The sequence below is a fragment of the Leptodactylus fuscus genome, chromosome 1, assembly GCF_031893055.1.
Source record: "Leptodactylus fuscus isolate aLepFus1 chromosome 1, aLepFus1.hap2, whole genome shotgun sequence".
In the NCBI taxonomy this organism is placed as follows: Eukaryota; Metazoa; Chordata; class Amphibia; order Anura; family Leptodactylidae; genus Leptodactylus; species Leptodactylus fuscus.
Genome location: NC_134265.1, coordinates 7,443,568 through 7,464,412, shown reverse-complemented (window position 1 = coordinate 7,464,412; position 20,845 = coordinate 7,443,568). Strand labels below are relative to the sequence as shown.

The 20,845-nt window shown below is 47.4% G+C and overlaps 2 protein-coding genes across 2 annotated transcripts in view; both read right to left on the bottom strand.

The window, feature by feature from the left end:
- Positions 1-8,955: 8,955 nt before the first annotated feature.
- LOC142194383 (uncharacterized) overlaps positions 8,956-20,845 on the bottom strand; it is a 386,321-nt gene continuing 374,431 nt past the window's right edge. The window contains 1 exon segment of the mRNA XM_075263533.1: positions 8,956-9,704. Coding sequence (XP_075119634.1) covers positions 9,079-9,704 — 626 coding nt within the window. The 3' untranslated portion in view covers positions 8,956-9,078.
- Positions 10,698-11,468, bottom strand: LOC142200816 (gastrula zinc finger protein XlCGF66.1-like). Its single transcript, XM_075271450.1, has 4 exons — positions 11,391-11,468; positions 11,081-11,260; positions 10,879-11,002; positions 10,698-10,795 (listed from the first exon to the last, which is right to left on the bottom strand). The coding sequence occupies exons 1-4, from the start codon at positions 11,466-11,468 to the stop codon at positions 10,698-10,700; spliced, it is 480 nt and encodes a 159-aa protein (XP_075127551.1).

The following is a 20,845-nucleotide window of genomic DNA, read 5'->3' as shown; positions in this document are numbered from 1 at the left end:
AGGGTACAGATACTCATTGTGCTGTTTGGAGACCTGTATATAGGGTACAGATACTCCCTGTGCTGTTTGGTGGCCTGTATATAGGGTACAGATACTCCCTGTGCTGTTTGTTGGCCTGTATATAGGGTACAGATATTTCCTGTGCCGTTTGGTGATCTGTATATAGGGTACAGATACTCCCTGTACTGTTTGGTAACCTGTATATAGGGTTACAGATACTCCCTGTGCTGTTTGGTGATCTGTATATAGGGTACAGATACTCCCTGTACTGTTTGGTGACATGGTGTGGACTTCACTTAACTTGGACCATAGGAAGCCAAGGAAAGAGTTATCTCAGGAGCTTAGAAACAAAATTCTAGACAAACATGTTAAAGGTTATAAGACCATCTCTAAAAGGAAACCTGCTATGAACTCTCTTTTATGTTTTCAGGACGAGTCCTTAAAGGACATTCGTTCCACCTTGTTTCAGCTCGCGAAGAAACCATGCCCAGAGAGACGTCCATAGAACTTCAAGTGGCTGATGAGGAATCCTCTGAGGATGAATCTATACAATCCAGCAGACCTGTGTTCCATTCTGAACAGACTACCAGGCTGCTGAAGTCCATCCGGTCTACAGTTGACCAGGATGTTGATGGGGAAGCCTCCACGTCTGCCTTTAGGGGTCTTATCACCTTCCATGTGGACGCATCATTGGCCAGCATCATGCACCAGCAGTGGAAGCAGCCAGAGAAGGGACATTCCTCCACAAGAGTTTTTAGGTCACCGTTTCCTAAGGACCCCTCTTAATGGGATGCTTGGGGCCCTCCCCCGAAGGTGGATCTCACCGTGGCCAAGTTGTCGCGCAGAACGATTGTTCCCCTCGAGGATGGATCTTATCTGCAGGACCCCTTGGACCGCAGAGTGGACTCAAACCTGAGGAAGGTATATTCCGCCACCTCAGCCCAAGCATCCGTAGCCATAGCCTCTACTGCTGTTGCGGATTTCCTCCGTACCCGCCTTTCCCTGTTGGAGCGCGAGATTGACTCTGGAGTCAATCGGGATGACATTTTGGCATCTATGGGTAACCTCCACAGGGCGGTGGATTATATGGCTGAGTGTTCTAGACAACAGTTGAGACTCTTGTCTAAATCTATGGCTCTTGCTACGGCTGCCAGGAGGCCTCTTTGGATAAAGCCTTGGCGGGCTAACCTCGCCTTTAAGGCTGCACTCTGCTCCCTTCCCTTCGTACCTGGGAGGGAATTTGGCCGAGGGCTGGATGTCCTTATGGAAGGTTTCTCTGAGGGCAAGGGAAAATCTCTACCACATGCAACTAGGGGCAGAAGACCTCCCCCTAGGGGTAGAGGATCATCGTCTGGGTTAGCCTTGGCGGGCTAACCTCGCCTTTAAGGCTGCACTCTGCTCCCTTCCCTTCGAACCTGGGAGGGAATTTGGCCGAGGGCTGGATGTCCTTATGGAAGGTTTCTCTGAGGGCAAGGGAAAATCTCTACCACATGCAACTAGGGGCAGAAGACCTCCCCCTAGGGGTAGAGGATCATCGTCTGGGTACAGACGCCAACAACTACATCGGCGTTCAAGATACCGCCCCAGAGGTTCTGGGCGTGGTGCGGCTCCCTGTGGCTTCAGGTCCTGTTGGAGGACGTCTTCTGTAATTTTTAAGGGCATGGAGTACCCACATAGAAGACCTGTGGGTCTTAAAGATAACGAATCAAGGCTATTCCATAGAATTCGATCGATTACCTCCTGACCGGTTTGTCATCACCGGCTTCTTCCCACCACTCAACAAACCATCTTGGAAGCCTCGGTTGCCGAGTACATTTCAAAAGGTGTCCCCCCCCCCCCCCCCAGACTGCGGGTCATTTTGGATTCGTCCTCACAGGAAATATCTCAGAATCACCATTTATATGACCGGCCACAGGGAGCATTACCAGTCACGGCTCTGCCTTTCGGCATTTCCTCAGCCCTGTTTGTATTCACCAAGGTGGTCGCTCCGGTCGCCGCCGCCCTCAGACTTCAGGACCGACTGGCTGATAAAAGCTCAGTCTACTTCAATTCTCCAACTTCATCTCAAAAGAGCCATTACCTTCCTACAAGAACTAGGTTGGCTGATCAACTGTGAGAAATCCGAAATTGTACCATCCACCCGGAAGAAATTCCTGGGATTCATTGTGGATTCAGAAGCGATGCAGATCTTCCTCTCCAGCCCAAGGAAGTTGAGAATCGAGGCCGCCGCTCGGTTCCTGTTCCAGACCCGGCGAGTTACCATCCGCACCGCCATGAGAGTCCTCGGCCTGATGTCATCTTCGGCCAGGGCAATCCCTTGGGCTTTATGGCATTTGTGTCCCCTCCAGATGGAAGTGTTGAGAACCTGGGATGGCTCTCCATGGGGACTGCGCAAGAAGTTCTGCCTTTCTCCTTCTACATGTCTTGCCCTCAGATGCTGGATTCACCTAAAAGACAGAAGGTCCACGGTCCCGACAATGTGGACCCTGTTGACAACAGATGCATCCCATTTGGGATGGGGAGCCCATCTGGAAGACAAAACTGTGCAAGGACATTGGAGAAGACCAGAGTTGAGAACATCCAATCTCAAGGAGCTCAGCTGTCTATCTGGCGCTTCTTCACTTTGCACCAGATCTGAGAGGCAAGGCAGTCAAGGTCTGGTTGGATAACATGACCGTGGTGGTTTACATAAACAAGCAAGGTGGCACCAGATCTCCAAGCCCTACTGAGAGAGGCAAATCTCATCTTTTCCTGGGCTGAGAGGAATCTGACCCACTTATCCGCTGTTCACGTCAAGGGCTCTCTGAACATAGTAGCGGATCAGTTGAGTCGGGGTATCACCATATCAGGAGAATGGTCTCTCAGTCCAGACGTATTTCAACAGATCGTCCAGAGATGGGATCTCCCGGAGGTCGATCTTATGGCAACCCGACTCAACGCCAAGGTGGGGACCTTCTGCTCTCTGTACCAGGAGGACAATCCCTTGGCAGTGGACGCTCTGTCCATCCCTTGGAGGTTCAGGCTGTTCTACATCTTCCCTCCAATATCAATCATACTGAAGGTATTGATAAAAATAAGACAGGACCAAGCCTCGGGAATTGCCGTAATCCCGTTCTGGCCAAAAAGGGCTTGGCTCATACAGATGAGTCAAGGCATATACTGGAGGCTTCATCCCCCTCCTGGACCTGGTAACCCAAGGAGAGCTGAGATGCCAGGATCTGAGGAGACTCAACCTGACAGCCTAGTTGACCAGCCCCTACTGAAAAAGAGAGGACTGTCTCAAGCCTTCTTGAAGACCCTTGCAAGTGCCAGAGCGGTGTCTACTAACAATAATTACTGAAGAATTGGTAACAGTCACTACATTGGCTGTCTATTCAATATAGACTAAAATATAAAGTTATCACTCTCATCCACAAGGCTCTCCATAATGCCGCACCTCCCTACATTTCTTCCCTCATCTCTGTCTACCGCCCAACCCGTGCTCTCCGCTCACTCAATGACCTAACACTTACATCCTCTATTATCAGAACCTCCCACGCTCGTATACAAGACTTCTCCCGAGCTGCACCACTTCTCTGGAATGCTCTACCCCGGACAATAAGATTAACTCCCAACTTCTACAGTTTCAAACGCAAACTAAAGACGCATCTTTTCAGACAGGCCTATCACAATTCCTAATGCACAAAATTGTCTGAACACTGTATAAGCAATGCCGCCCCTGCTACCTCTTGTGTCATCCTCTCTACCTCATAGATTGTAAGCTCTTTTGAGCAGGGCCCTCAGTCCCATTGTGTGAAATGACGTTCTTTGTTATGTATGTCTGTCTGTATCTGAACCCTATAAATTGTACAGTGCTGCGGAATATGTTGGCGCTATATAAATAAAATGTATTATTATTATTAACATCTTTAACGCCTGGTGTCTTGAACACAAAGTGGACTCCGCCGATCCACCTATAAGGGCGATCCTGGATTTTCTTCAAGGCGGCCTAGACAGAGGCCTGGCTGCGGCCACATTGAAGGTTCATGTAGCCGCTCTGTCCGCCTATCTGGGGACGTGCTTGTCTCAAGATCCTTTAGTGAGCACCTTTATTAAAGGAGCAACTAGGCTGAGACCGGTAGTTACTACCACTGTCCACCAATGGGACCTCAGTATGGTCCTCCCCGCAGTGTTCACAGACCCATTTGAGCCTCTAGAAGAGGTCGAGTGTAAGTTCCTGACTTATAAGACAGTTTTTATTTTGGCAATAACATCAGCCAAAAGAGTCGGTGAGCTGCAAGCACTGTCTTCTGAGGAGCCATATATCTCCTTCTTTCCTGACCGTGTTCAGCTCAGATTTCTCCCAGGCTTTAGACCCAAAGTCCCATCTACTACGAACATCAATCAGCTGATTTCCATTCCGGCATTTTTTCCTTCTCCATCCTCACCTGAGGAGGAGAAATTTCACACACTGGATTTGGTGAGATTCCTACAGATTTATCTGCGGCTCACCTGCCCTTTTAGGAAGTCAGAGAACATCCTCATTAATTATGTGGGAAAACACAAGGGGCTTAAAGCCTCTAAGGCGTCAATATCACGCTGGGTCAGAGAGGCGATTGAGGCCTCCTATTCGGCCCAAGGATTATCTCCTCCGGCCCTTTTACGGGCCTATTTGACTAGGGCGGTTTCCATCTCCTGCACAGAAAGCAAAACTCTATCTCTGGACCAGATTTGTGCTGCCGCATCATGGTCCTCCGAGTCTACTTTCATATCCCATTATCGTCTGAATAGTCGTATCTCATAAGCTACAGCTTTTGGTCACACAATATTGAGCTCAGTTTGTAGTGAGGTCCCGCCCTAGGGGGATTACTCGTCATCTCCCCATATTGTGCCGCTGGTACAGATGACAGGGCACAAATGATTATGAAGATAATCTTGTTTCCGTTAGTCCTAACAGCGGCACAAGACTACCCGCCCAGGGGAGTCAATTTGTCTGTAAACTATTTTGTCTGTTAATTGTTGTTGTTATGTACTATGCGTTACTTTTGTATAAACACGCAGGGGCGAGGTACTTGTGCCCTCTTATAGGGAAAGTGATATATTTAATTGGCTACTAAAGCATTCCGCCTTTCCTACCAGCACATAGGGGCAGAAAATACCCCATATTGTGCCGCTGTTATGACTAAAAGAAACAATATTATCTTCATAATCACCGCTGTACTGCTCCAGGTGGCCCAAACCACAGTAATGCCACCAGCACCTAATCCTGGAACTGTATCCAGCTCCACCTGGCCTGTGGGTGCTTCTCTGGTGGGACCAGCGGCAACATGGACACTGCAGCTCTCGGATCCTCCAAATGCTGCTGGTTCTATAAAACTTTGCCATCTTAACTCTTGACCCTCTTGCTGAAATCCTACAGCCCTATCTCACCTGACACTCCCTTTCCCCCATCCTTGCTACATGCACACATCACGGTTATTCACCAAGGAGGGAAAGGATCACCTGCTCTGCCCTAGGTACCGGCCGATTTCCCTAATCAACACTGATACGAAGCTCTATGCCAAATTGATAGCCAACTGAGTCAACACATAAAGGTAGTCAGGTGGGATTTGTCCCTCATATGGAGGCCGAAGATAATACATGCTCAGCACTCTCGGACTCCTATGATGCTTCTTTCTCTGGAAGCGGAGAAGGCTTGTGATAGAGTTGATTGGAGATTTCTGGAGGACACCCTTATACAGATAGGTCTTAGCCCCACTATGGTCACCTGTATGCACTCTGTCTACAACTCAGACACAGTCACAAATACGAGTTAATAGTATGCTCTCTTTCCATCTCCTTATTCATAATAATAATAATATTTTATTTATATAGCGCCAACATATTCCGCAGCGCTGGATAATTTGTAGGGTTCAAATACAGTCAGAAAGATACATTACAAAGAAAGTCATTTCACACAATGGGACTGAGGGCCCTGCTCGCAAGAGCTTACAATCTATGATTGTACCCGGTAAGGCTGTCCCCTATCCCCAATGCTATACCCACTGGTGATTGAACACTTATTTATAACAATTAGGGATAACCCAGATATCCAGGAGCTCCGTATCCATGATCTGCTGTTAGAATCCTGATGTATTTTGCTAATCTACCACCAGTGGCCACTGTTCACGCTGAACTATTGTGCTGTATTTCCACTCCTCACCACTGGAGGACCAATCTTTACCAGTGTGAAAGCATCTGGTTTCCTGTTTGGGCCTATTTACACCCATGAGACAGTTGCTCGTGTATTGTGACTTGTTCCATTCTCCAGCTCCTCAGAACTGACTTTCCCAGACTGTTCTACTCTCCTCTAGATTATCACCTTGCGATCCATACTGCAAGCTGTACCCCGGACTATTCCTGACTGCGCCTGGTTTATTCCATCTGGATACCGGATTCCAGCCATGTCTACCAGAATCGTTACAGGATACTCGAGCCTGAATTATAGAATCTGCTGTGGAAATAAGCTTCGTGTAAATAATATGAACTGTTTACTTACTAACATCTTTGCTGAAATGCAAAATTTGGAAACAAAGCTTTTGGCATTTGAAAACCAAACATCTCATAATGTGCAACTATTCGGACGAGCAACTCAGGATTTACAAAATATGGTGGTTCAACATGCGGAGCAAATACAGAAACTTCAAAACCGGGCTGTGGTTCCGGCTCCTGCATCCACCTTGCCTCTTCCACCCTTCAGGTTTGGTGGGGACAGTGATAAATACCGTGGATTAGTCAATGCAAGTTCTATTTTGGGGCGCACCCCTCTCACTTCCTCACTGACAGATCTAAGGTGCTGTGTATTATCATGCTTTTGACACATAAGGCCGTAGCCTGGGCTAATCCTCTTATTGAGGCCGATGATGGACGTCTTGATGATTTGAATGTCTTCCTTGCAGCTCTGAGCCAGGTATTTGATGATCCTAATTGATGAGTAACAGCTGAAGAAACATTATTGGCTCTACATCAGGGCAGACGCTCGGTTGCCGAATATGCCAAAGAATTCAGAAGGTGGGTAAGTGACAGTGAATGGAATATTGCTGCATAATTAACATTTTTTAAGAATGGACTATCTAATGCACTTCAAGATGATTTAACATGTGCTGATGATCCCACAAAGTTTGATGATTTTGTACATCATTGTGTTCGCATTGATACTCGACTGAGCAGAGCAGCGTCACCTACACCTAAACCACCTCAATGCATCCCAGTAAGAAAATATGCAAAGGCCTCCACTTGTCTAAGAAAGTCCGGAGCTCATGGAAAAGACTAGGGTAGTTAGAATAAAGAGAGCTGTAGGAGCGAGTGATCTGGATTTCCACATAGTAGAGGGAAGCCAATCACCATTGGAAATTGTAGTTACTTCAGAAGACAATCAGGAGAACCTGGGGAATATTAATAGGCAGTCACATGTAAAAGATAAGGTCCGCACTCCTGTATTCCTTAAAATTTCGTCTTTATTCCATATTATTAAAAGTGGAGTCTTCTTCTCTACTGCACGCCCTTTTAATTCTTTCTAGTTCCCCCACTGGGATACTTTTTAAGGTGTGCATTGGATGGCAGCTATTGCCTCTCAATACTGTATTTCCTGATGATGGTTTTCTATAGGGGGTGGTATGGACTGTACCATCTTCTTCACTTCCTATTAATTTAACATCTAAAAAACTAATAGATGTTTTTTCATGTGTAAAGGTAAATTTCAGTCCCATTTTGTTTCCATTAAGGTAGTCTATGAATTCTGGTATGGGCGCTACACAGCCCCTCCAGACAATGAGGACATCATCTATGTAGCGCCCATACCAGAATAAGGAAGAGGACCGTATACACATTGCATTAGGGCTACGACTAAGGGGCGAGCACGCCCAGAAACGCGTCAGCCAGAGCTAGTGATGATTTTTTTAAGTCACTTTGGGGAGTTTTTGCACACTTTATTTTTTGTAAGAAGATGAACTTTTAATAATATGGAATAAAGACGAAATTTTAAGGAATACAGGAGTGCGGGCCTTATCTTTTACATGTGATTGGACTTATTGTGCTCCAGGAGTCCGGAGCCATTTGGCCGTGCACCCAGTGGATTATACCTACATACCAACAGAAGCGGTGAGCTACAATCTTTCCTTATACTTTTTGAAATTGTATTAATAGGCAGTACCTTGGTTTACAGTTTATCTTATGGCTGGAGAGGTAGCTATACACTGTCTACCAATAAGTATTTGGACACTTGTGGTAGAATAGAAAAACAACATTTATTCATATTCAATAGTAGGTAGAGCCTCCACGAGCGTAAATTAAAGCCTCAACTGTCCGGGGCATGCTTTCCACAAGTCCTTGTATGACGGCATTCAGCTTGGAGAAGACAGGTAAGTTCTTTCACCAATTTGAGATGGCTGCTGGACCCTCAGTTCGTGATCCAACTCGATAGGGTTTAAGTCTGGGCTTTGGGCCGACCAGTCCAGTCTGTTAAGCATATTGTCATTGTACCAAGCTGTGGTAGACCTCGCTACATGACAGCTGGCTGGTGTTGTCATCCAGAAAGTAACATTGGTCTGACCCATAGAACCGCCATAATGTAGGAAGCACACTGTTATCTAAAATAGTGCAATAGGAGTCGGCGTTGAGTTTACCATGCACTGGGACCAAGGCATGACGTTCATCACGACCGCAGATATCTTCATTTGCATGGGTGTCCAAATACTTATTGGTATGACTCACAGTAGGTAAGTATGAGAGGAGGTCAGGGTGAGGAGGACATAGTCTATGAAATGAGAGACCTTACCATCTGGGGAGTGCTATATCCTGGCCACCAGCAGATCAGTACAGAAAATGAAGATAAGGGGGACAACCTTGGCGCGAAACGTAATTAATGGGGATGAAACCAGACAACAAGTGGGGGTATTTCACTACCACTGTCGGGAGAGAGAAAGGCAAACGCTGTGCTTCTGATGTTGTCGCTTCTCTGATGACAGGGAACAAAACCCACCTGGAGCATGTGGATAAGTAGAGGAAGTCAAGCATTTATATGGTTAACCAAGAGTTTCGGCAATATTTTCAAATCAGTATTCAGGAGGGTGATAGTTGGAGTGTGTGACTCATTTGATGTTCAACAAGATGTGATTTCTGAGTAAAATATTTCCCACATTCTGGGCATGAAAATGGCTTCACTCCTGTGTGAATTCTTTGATGTTTAACAAGATTTGATTTATTAGTAAAACATTTGCCACATTCTGGACATGAATATGGCTTCTCCCCTGTGTGAGTTCTTTGATGTTTAACGAGACTTGATTTCTGAGTAACACGTTTCCCACATTCTGGACATGAAAATGGCTTCTCTCCTGTGTGAAGTCTTTGATGTTGAACAAGAGTTGATTTGTGAGTAAAAAATTTCCCACATTCTGGGCATGAAAATGGCTTCTCCCCTGTGTGAATTCTTTGATGTTCAACTAAATTTGATTTAGTCGTAAAACATTTCCAGCATTCTGGGCATGAATATGGTTTCTCCCCTGAATGAGTTCTTTGATGTTCAATGAGACTTGATTTCTGATTAAAACGTTTCCCACATTCTAGGCATGAATATGGCTTCTCTCCTGTGTGCGTTCTTTGATGTTTAACCAGTCTTGATTTCCGAGTAAAACATTTTCCACATTCTGGGCATGAATATGGCTTCTCCCCTGTGTGAGTTCTCTGATGTATAATACCTTTACTGCAGCTTTCAATTTGTTTAACAGACTGCAATGAATTAGAAGAAAGATCTTTCTCCTGTAGGGCTGAGGGTATATCTGGGGTAATGACATGTTCTTCATATGGATCTTGTGTGATACCATGATCCTCTGCTTTATAATCTGTAGATATCAGATGTCCCTCTGAGCTCCTGGTACAGTCATCTGACAAGAAGAAAATTGATGTTACTATTATTGAATAACATAACCTTATAAGTATATTCTCCACTGAGCTGCCGCTGCCTGAGATGCTTCAGACCGTGTGAAGAAGTGAAGTCAGTGGCACAGGCAGCAAACGACGGCAGCGCGGCCTACTTCATTAGTATTCACTGTGCTGAGACGGAGGTCAGTGATAGTGACTAGTAATGAAGTGGGACAGGAGACGCGACCACTGCTCTAGGTCACTGTAGAGGTGCTGGTAATGGGTGAAAGAAGCGGGCACACCCAGTCACTGCGCTAAGGAAAGGAATGGTGGCACTTAGAGATACATCACATAAGATTAATGTCTGGTACAAACTACCGGCCTCCTTTTCCTTAGAGGGGTGACCGGGCCTCTGACAGCACCAGCACTGTTCTGATGGTGACCCTTCTATGCTTTAAATAGTGGTAACTCCTCACCTGGGCGGTTCCCTGTAGGAATGTCCTCCTCACACTCCTCATCACCACTCACATAGGGCTCTTCCTTTATTCTCATAGATATAGCATTCATGTCGCTCACATCTTTACCCTGATGGAAAATCTGGGAAACAAATAATGTAAAAGTCACCGGACAAATGGGGAAGTCACAGAGAATGTTCTAGGTCATTAATCCGCATGAAGATGAAAGATGTCCTGACAGTAGCTGCAGGTCTGTGAGAAGCCGGATAAACATATTAGATGGCGGCTCAATGACACCGCCCATGTATATAACCATATAATACTGCTGGATACAACAAGACTGACCACAAGGACTTCACAGCCCGTCTACACATCATAGGGAATATCTCCATCTACCTGATCATCATCCTGTGGAAGAAGAGGACTGGGACATCTCTCCGGTGTTGTCCTCTTACTGGATCTACCTGTAGGAAACACAGACAGGGACTGAATTCATTCTGTACATACAAATAATGGAAGTCCATGTGTATATAGTCATGTCTATTACCTGCTGATGTGAGGGGCTGCTGGTCCTCCATCATCACCTCCTTGTACAGATCCTTGTGTCCTTCTAAATACTCCCACTCTTCCATGGAGAAATAGACAGCGACATCCTGACACCTTATAGGAACCTGACAACACAATGATACAGTCATCACCCCGACCCCTCCAGTTACTGTATAATGTCCCAGCATTCCCAGCAGTGTCACCTCTCCAGTCAGCAGCTCCAGCATCTTGTTGGTGAGTTCTAGGATCTTCTGTCCATTGATCTCCTCCTGTATCAGGGGGTGAGGTGGAGGCCCCGGGATTGGGCTCAGGGTTCCTCCATATCCATCATACACAGGAGCCTGACAGCGCCCACTAGAGGTCTTCTTCACTACTGTGTAATCCTGGTTATGGGGAGACACATTAATAAATCTCACTACATACATGTCCAGAGTCCATCACCTCTCCAGTCATATCATCTGTTATTACTATAGATAAGAATGATGTCATGATGACATCATCAGAATCTCTCACCTCTCCAGTAAGCTGGTGGATGATCTCTAGGGTGAGATTTAATAGACTTTCCGCCATCTTGTTCCTGTCTCTTTCCATCCTTGATGGATCAATCAGGAATATTCTCTTATATAGAAGATACTGAGAGGATTCTATATTGTAGTAACCTGAATGGAGAGAAGATGAGACAATGTAATCACTACACGGAATCCCATGGAATAAATAGGATTAGTAGGGAGTATAAGGGGGGCTTCCGGATCAGGCTCTAGTATGTGAAGATACCTGGCACATTCCTCCTCTCTGTATCAGACTCTTCCCCTTTACACGGAATCCCATGGAATACAGTCCCTGACAGAAGTTTTGTCTCTTATCCATGTTGTGGAATCAAAAGCTTATAACCTGACTTTAAATTCATCTACTGGTTTTAGAAATGACTCCTATGAAAGCTGAAACCCTCCCAAATGTGTTTTTTATTAAGAAAATTAAATTGGCTTCACTGGCGAAATATTGATCATTTAATGAACACAGAATGGTCAGATTTTGACAAGACAAAAGTTTTGTCGCCTTGTCATATAACGCCCCCAATCCTAGTCTACAGCCTCCCCGGTGCTCACTAATTGATCGGTTAATTAGTGGTTGTGTATAAAAATAACTCCAGCACCCCAGACCTTCACTTGAACTGCAACTTCACCTGTGACAACAAGCCAAAAATCATCCCTGCGACCAAAGCCTTGATTATCAAGAGGCTGAAGACCAGATCCACTGCAGAGGTGGCCACACCTTTAATGTGTCTCGGCGTCAAGTACAAAGAATTAAAAAAAGATCTGAACAGACTGGAGATGTTTCTGACAAGCCCAGGTCCGGCAGACCCCGCAAGACAACTGCGCAGGAGGAACGTTTGTTGGTTAGAAAATCAACAGCCAGCCGCAATTCCACTGCAGCAGAGCTCCAACAGGCCTGGTCACCTCAAGTCCCTGTGTCACCTAGAACAGTTTGTAGGATTCTGTCTCGGAATGGCCTCCATTGTGGAATCAGTGCCCAGAAGCCATCACTGAACAAAAGGCAATGAAAGGCCCACAGCCTGCTAAACAGATGGACGCTGAAAGAGTGGCAGAAGGTGGATTACACCACAGCTGCCGCAAATACTGCAGGAGATCTACTGGAGCCCGTATGGATCCAAGATACAACCAGAAAACAGTTAAGTTTGGTGGTGGAAAGATCACAGTCTGGGGTTACATTCAGTATGGAGGTGTGCAAAATATTTGCAAGGTGGAAGGCAATATCAATAGGCTAAAATATCAAGAAGTATTAGCTTCCTCTTACATTCCCAATCATCAGGATGGCGCTCCATCTCATACATCCATCTCTACTTTAAAGTTCCTCAAGGCAAAGAAGATGAAGGTGCTCCAGGACTGGCCAGCCCAGTCACCAGACATGAACACCATTGAGTATGTTTGGGGTAGGATGAAAGAGGAAGCTTGGCAGACAAAACCAAAGAATCTTGATGACCCCTGGGAGACTGTAAGACGGCATTCTTCCCTATTCCTGATGACTTCATCATTACATTGTATGAATCATTGTCGAAACGCATGGATGCCGTCCTTCTAGCTCATGGAAGTCACACAAAATATTAAATCTGGCTCTAATAGCTCCACAACTTCATTCACCAATGTTAGGAAACATATCTTTGTATCTGAACTGAATTATTGGTTTGATTTTCACATTACTTTATGTGGGTGACAAAACTTTTCTGTTGCCAAAATCTGACCTTTCTGTGTTCATTAAATGATCAATATTTCAGCGGTGAAGCCAATTTATTTTCTTAACAAAAAAAAACACATTTGGGAGGGTTTCAGTTTTCATAGGAGTCATTTCTCAAACCAATGGAGATTCCACAAAATGGATAAGTGACAGAACTTCTGTCAGGGTCTTCTTAGAATAGTGACACTTTATGTATCTGGATGGCGCTATAGTATATAGCGCTATATACAGTCATTGGACCCTGGTACATTCACTTCAATGCAAAGCCAAGTTTACATGGTGCATTTTTAAATCTTAAAACTGCTTGGATTTTTGTGAGAATACGCATCGTGTGAACACAGATTTAGCTAAACACAGATTAATTTCAGTTGGATATAACTGAATGTATTTTCTAATTGTGGATCCCGGGCCAGCAAACGGAAAATGAATGAGCACCCCTCTCCCTTTTTGAAGAAGACGACAGAAGGGGAGGAGGCAGATGAAGAAGGACGCCCCCATTGCTGCTGGGACCTCATTAGCATATCGGTAAGTGCCAGTATTTCTAAGGAACGGCGCGACGGAGACCACATCTAAAGGTAGGAGACGAATAGCCTTTCTTAAGGCTATTCCGACGTGGTAATTAGAAAAAAAGTTGTTTTAATGACCGAATCCCTTTAACTGAACTTGAATAGTTTTGTAAAGAGGAATGGTCCAAAATACCTTCATCCAGGATCCAGGAACTGATTAAAAGCTACAGGAAGCAACTAGAGGCAAAAGGAGGAGCTACTAAATATTACTGGCACTTTTGTGTTGAGGTGCCCATACTTTTGCATTGGGAAAATTTTGGTTTAATGCATATTGCATATTTTCTGTTCTGCAATAAACCTCATTTCAATCCTGAAATATTACTGTGTCCATCAGTTATTAGATGTATCAGACTGACATGGCTGCTGCAAACACCAAAATATTTACAACTAAAATGATTAAGATTAATAAGGGTGCCCAAACTTTTTCATAGGACTGTATATAGTGCATGTACCAGTAGCTGTGTATATATATAGTGCATGTACCGGTAGCTGTGCATATATATATATATATAGTGTATGTACCAGTAGCTGTGTATATATAGTGTATATACCGGTAGCTGTATACAGTCTATGGAGCTCTGTATTGGGGTCTCTGGAGCTGCTCCTCCTCCCCATACACTAGAATATACCTGATCCATGTGCTGGGCTGGGGGTCAGAGCCTGAGCCATGTGATACTGAGGGGCTGCAGAGGAGTCATCACTAGGAATTACCTGCACATCTACACAAGGCCTTTGTGGTCCAGAACTGTCCGGGTGTAAAGGGGTTAATGATAATCCTGTCAGGACTGTGAGCGACCACCATCTACCTGTAGGTTAACCGTGGTAACAGGACCTTTATTGATGTCAGGTGTGGGAGGAGTCATCGAGTCATATGACCAGGTCCTGCTGTTACAGTTTTGTAAACTTGAAGGCTGAAGGACCTTTAGGAATGTCACGGTCACGTGATCAGGTCTATTCCGAATGAGCTAGTGTTATGTGTTCATGACGTGTATGTAGTAGAGCTGTCTGTGTGTGATGTGTATGTAGTGGGGCCGTCTGTGTGTGACGTGTATGTAGTAGAGCCGTCTGTGTGTGACATGTATTATTATTATTATTATTTTTTATTTATATAGCACCATAAATTCCATGGTGCTTTACATTTGGGGGTTACATACAATACACAGAATATACAGGCAGATATAATACTAACAATGTCTGACTGACACAGTGGGGTAGAGGGCCCTGCCCGCGAGGGCTTACAATCTATGAGGGAAGGTGGGTAGAGACAGAAGGAGAGGGGGAGACTGTACAGATGGTGATGAGGTAACAGTAGTGTTATTGGAGGTTGTAGGCCTTCCTGAATAGGTGAGTCTTCAGGGCCTTCTTGAATCCTGTGATTGTGGGGGTCAGTCTTATGTGTCTTGGTAGGGAGTTCCAGAGTATGGGGGATGCACGGGAGAAATCTTGGAGACGGTTGTGTGAGGAGCGGATGAGGGCAGAGAGGAGTAGGAGGTCATTGGAGGATCTGAGGTTACGTGTGGGCAGGTAGCGGGAGATTAGTTCAGAGATATATGGAGGGGACAGATTGTGGATGGCTTGGTATGTTAGCGTTAGTAGCTTGAACTCAATTCGCTGGGCTATGGGTAACCAGTGGAGGGACTGGCAGAGGGGAGCAGCCGATGAAGATCGGGGGGTGAGGTGGATTAAGCGAGGAGCGCAGTTTAAGGTGGACTGGAGGGGGGGGCGAGGGTGTTAGCTGGGAGTCCATGGAGGAGGGTGTTGCAGTAGTCTAAGCGGGAGATTATGAGGGCCTGGACGAGCATCTTGGTAGTTTCTGGGGTGAGGAAGGAGCGGATTCGGTGGATGTTCTTGAGCTGGAGGCGACAAGAGGTGTTGAGGGTGTGAATATGTGGTTTGAAGGATAAGTCGGAGTCCAGGGTTACCCCAAGGCATCGGGCCTGTGGGACAGGGGTAAGTGGGCTTCCATTAACTTTGATAGATGGGTCAGGTGGAGGGGCCATACGGGGTGGGCTGAAGATGATAAACTCTGTTTTCTCCATGTTGAGTTTGAGAAAGCGGGAGGAGAGGAAGGAGGCTACGGCCGCTAGACAATCTGGAATTCTGGCCAGCAGGGAGGTAATGTCTGGTCCAGAGATATATATTTGGGTGTCGTCGGCATAGCAATGGTACTGAAAGCCATGAGATTCTATGAGTTGGCCCAGGCCAAGGGTGTAGATGGAGAACAGGAGGGGTCCTAGGACGGAGCCCTGGGGGACACCTACAGAGAGAGGGCGAGGTGAGGAGGTGGTGTGCGAGTGGGAGACGCTGAATGTGCGGTCGACATGTATGTAGCAGAGCTTTCTGTGTGTGACGTGTATGTAGCGGAGCCGTCTGTGTGTGACGTGTATGTAGCTGAGCCGTCTGTGTGTGACGTGTATGTAGTTGACCTGGCTGTGTGTGACGTGTATGTAGAGGAGCCGGCTGTGTGTGACGTGTATGTAGCTGAGCCGTCTGTGTGTGACGTGTATGTAGCTGAGCCGTCTGTGTGTGACGTGTATGTAGCTGAGCCGTCTGTGTGTGACGTGTATGTAGCTGAGCCGTCTGTGTGTGACGTGTATGTAGCTGAGCCGTCTGTGTGTGACGTGTATGTAGCTGAGCCGTCTGTGTGTGACGTGTATGTAGCTGAGCCGTCTGTGTGTGACGTGTATGTAGCTGAGCCGTCTGTGTGTGACGTGTATGTAGCTGAGCCGTCTGTGTGTGACGTGTATGTAGCTGAGCCGTCTGTGTGTGACGTGTATGTAGCTGAGCCGTCTGTGTGTGACGTGTATGTAGTTGACCTGGCTGTGTGTGACGTGTATGTAGAGGAGCCGGCTGTGTGTGACGTGTATGTAGAGGAGCCGGCTGTGTGTGACGTGTATGTAGCGGAGCCGTTTATGTGTAATGTGTATGTAGCGGAGCCATCTGTGTGTGACATGTATGTCGCGGGGCCGCCTGTGTGTGACATGTATGTAGCAGAGCTGTGTGTGATGTGTATGTAGCGGAGCCATCTGTGTGTGATGTGTATATAGCGGAGCCATCTGTGTGTGACATGCATGTAGCGGGGCTGTGTGTGTGTGACGTGCATGTCACGGGGCCGCCTGTATGTGACATGTATGTAGCAGAACCGTCTGCGTGTGACATGCATACCTCCCAACTTTTGAAGAACAGAAAGAGGGCCAAAATGTGCAGCTGCAAATTTAGCTCCGCCCGTTTTTATGTTGACTCCGCCTATTTTGTCATTTTTCATGTGCCCCTACACAGTATAATCCTCCTACAGTCACCCGTATATTATATGTCCCCACATTATAATGTTCCCTTCCTACTGCCCCACAGTGGGGGTAGTTGGAGGAGGGCAATAAATTAATGGCAGATGAAGTGGGACATTAAACTGGGGGCAAGTAGAGGCAGACAGGTCCAGCTACCTTCATGGTTTAATGCCCCCTCCAGTTGTCCCCAATTGAATGTCCCTCCAGCAGGGGCGGATCCAGAGCCGGGCAACCGCCCGGGGCCTCGCGCTTAGCGGGGCAACCGCCCGGGGCCTCGCGCTTAGCGGGGCCCCGCGGCGCGGCCCGGACCTAACAAAATGGTCCCGGTTGGCATGTCCCGATTTCAACTCATTGGCGTCCTACGGAGCTGACAACATAGGCGTTTAAAGCAGGAGCTGTCACAGCTCAGCTCCTGCTTTAACGCTGAGCTCCGGCATTTGTAGCCCGGATGTGATGACGTCACATCGCGGCTACAATATGTGTATGAGGGAGAGAGCTGCGGGGGAAAGAGGAAAGGTGAGTGTGTGTGAGAACAGCATGACACTGGGGCAGATGGAGGGGGGAGAACGGCATGACACTGGGGCAGATGGAGAGGGGAGAACGGCATGACACTGGGGCAGATGGAGGGGAGGAGAACAGCATGACACTGGGGCAAATGAAGGGGGGGGGAGAACGGCATGACACTGGGGCAGATGGAGGGGGGAGAACGGCATGACACTGGGGCAGATGGAGGGGGGAGAACGGCATGACACTGGGGCAGATGGAGGGGAGGAGAACGGCATGACACTGGGGCAAATGAAGGGGGGGAGAACGGCTTGACACTGAGGCAGATGAAGGGGGGGAGAATGGCATGACACTGGGGCAGATGAAGGGGGGAGAACGGCATGACACTGAGGCAGAGACGGGGGGGACATGAAACTGTGGGCAGATAAAGGGGAAGAATGGCATGAAACTGGGGACCGAGATAGAGGGGGGGACATGAAACTAGGGGTAGATGAAGGGTGTATATGAAAATGGGGGAGAGATGGAGGGGGGACATATAATTTACGGGTGACTGTAGGAGGATTATACTGTGTGGAATCACATGAAAAATGAATGAGAATGGGCGGAGTCAACATAAAAGTGGGCGGGGCCTAATTTGCTACACGCGCCGCACATTTTATTCCCTCTTTCTAGTCTTCAACAGTTGGGAAGTACAGGTTAGAAGTGCAAGACCCCCCAGTAAGTAGGGCCCCGCCAAAGTCAATTGCCCAGGGCATCGCAAACCCTGGATCCGCCACTGCCCTCCAGTTTAAGTACTCCCTTCATCTTCCCCCAGTTTCATGTCCCCCCTCCATCTCTCCCCATTCTGCTTTAAAAACTGTGAGACAAAAGGGTTTCCGTTTTTTTAAGGGGAATGTGTTTCTGTTTTTCAAGTCCGCAAGTGGACCCAAAGAACGGAAACCCAATCACAGGTGTGAAGCTCGTGCCCCTTGTACCCCACATCCATACATCTAATCCCCCGACCTCTCACCTGTCTATACACATACTCCAATACAAGGGGGCATTGACATGGAGTAAAGTGGCGCTGATTCTACCATGATAACTCGCAGCAGAATCAGCGAATAAAGACTCCCATTGACTTCAGTAGGTTCCATTTTCCACGCAGAACACATTGAGACCAATGGGAGTCTTTTTATCAGCGCTGATTCTGCCGCGAGTTATCAGGGCAGAATCAGCGCCACTTTACTCCATGTGAATACCCCCTAATTCCCACATCCCCGCACACTACACATGTACAGCTACACTTTTTCCCTTTAGCCATCTCCCAATATACAGTCTCATGTAAAAATCTTTACCCCTCTCCCCTCACCCGCCTACCATATAGGACTGCATGCAGACAGGGGTGAACCTGCTCCTTTCGCCGCCCAAGCGAAGTACAGAAAGCCACCACTCCCCCCCCTGCCGGGAGGAGGGGCGGAACGGGGCGTGGCTTAGCAGAGGGGCGTGGCGCCTCGAAAGGGGGTGGGGCTTAGCGCCGTTCGCCGGCACAGAGCAGGCCCGGAGACTGCCAGCGCTCTGCCTGAGCGTGAGGGGAGGCTGCTGGAGCAGTGCTGCTCCAGTGGCCTCCCCAAACCACCGCTCCGTGCTAAGCCAGTCCAGGACAACTTGTCCTGGACTGGCTTAGGTTAGCAAAAATGCCGCCCTCCCTGAGGCCCTGGCATAGCGCCGCCTGAAGCACTCGCTTCAGGTCGCCTCATGGGAGGTGGCACTATCCTCTCTGCCTGCTTCAGCTCCATCCTGCAGGCAGTCTCATGAATAAAGCCGCCCTACAATTTATGCAGTCCATGCATTTTGATAAATAAAAAAAAAAAACACACAAAAACCCCCCTCTCTACCTACCAGGACTAAACACTGTCACGTCAGCCGCTGACCGCTATTTTCAGCACTGAAAAAAAAATAAAAAGCCTCCCATTGACTTCAATGGGTGCCACTAGCAGAAAAAAAAGCTACTGGAACCCATTGAATTCAAGGGGAGGCGTTTTTTTAAATGTGGAAAATTCAGCGCCAAATAAAACGACATTTTCCCCTCAAGCATTTTTAGGGGTAGTTAGATTTACTCTAGGCTTCCTTCCTCTTCCTCCTCCTGTCCTCTCCTTCACTCTTCCTCACACCTCTCTCATTCTCTCTCTCCCCCCCCACCTTTTTTTTTCTTTTAGGTGCGTGCGGTAGAGCCTCACCTTCCCATTATACCACCACTAGATTGCCTGTCCTCCATTGTGGTGGACTCCCTCAATGTGAGGCCTTCATAGCCCAGAAAAGCGTTCCGTCCTCCTCAACCTATTCAAATGTAAGCGCCTTAACGTTGTGTTCTTGCAGGAAACTCACTACTGCTCCAATAGACCATATAAGCTGACAAATGCGTGGTTTCCACACGCACAGATCTTCTCCCGACCCTAAATCCAGAGCACTTGGAGACTCACACCGAGGGGAGACTCATCATGGTTAAGGGCCGCATTTCCTCCCAAATTTTTACTTTTGCCTCTTTGTACCTACCTAACTCGGGACAGGGCCGAGCCCTCAGCTCCTATTTGAAGTTGATCGACGAATTTGCGGAAGGCCTCCTGGTAGTGGGAGGTGACCTCAACCTGGTCCTAGACCCTTCCCTAGACTCCTCTACAGACCTTTCCTCCCACTCTTGCTCACTCCTCAGAGGGGTTAAGAAGGACCTTCACTCCCACCAACTTGTGGATTCCTGGAGACTGCTTCACCCCTCGGACAGAGATTACTCCCAGGTTCATAATTGCTATTCCCGCATTGATTACCTCTTTATCCGTCACCAACACCTCCATTCTTTGATGTCTGCGGAGAATGACGGCATTACCTTTTCTGACCACGCTCTGGTTACTCTATCGGTGTCCTTGTCCTCTCCTATTCCCTTTCAGCGTCAATGGAAACTTAACGCGTCACTACTTAATGACGTGACTATCTTGGCCGACATCAAGGCCCGCTTGGAGGAGTTTTTCATGAGGGAGGAGACATCGGGGATTGACCCCCCCCAACGGTGTGGGAGGACCACAAGTACGTGATATGGGGCATTCTAATGCAGCATGGCTCCCGCTTGAAAAAAAGAACACTGAACTCACATTGACTCCCTGCTCCAGCGGATCCCCTCTTTGGAGCTCCTCCACAAACGCCAAGTCACCCCCGATGTTTACTCCCAGCTTGCCAGCACCCGGAAAGAACTGAGTACACTTGTCATGGACAGGGCTAAGGGAGCCCTAGCTAAATGCAGACGACACTTCTACGAGTTTGGCAACAAGAGTGGACGCTCCCTGGCTAGGGCCCTACGGGCTCAACAATCCCCCACCTATGTCCCCTGTGT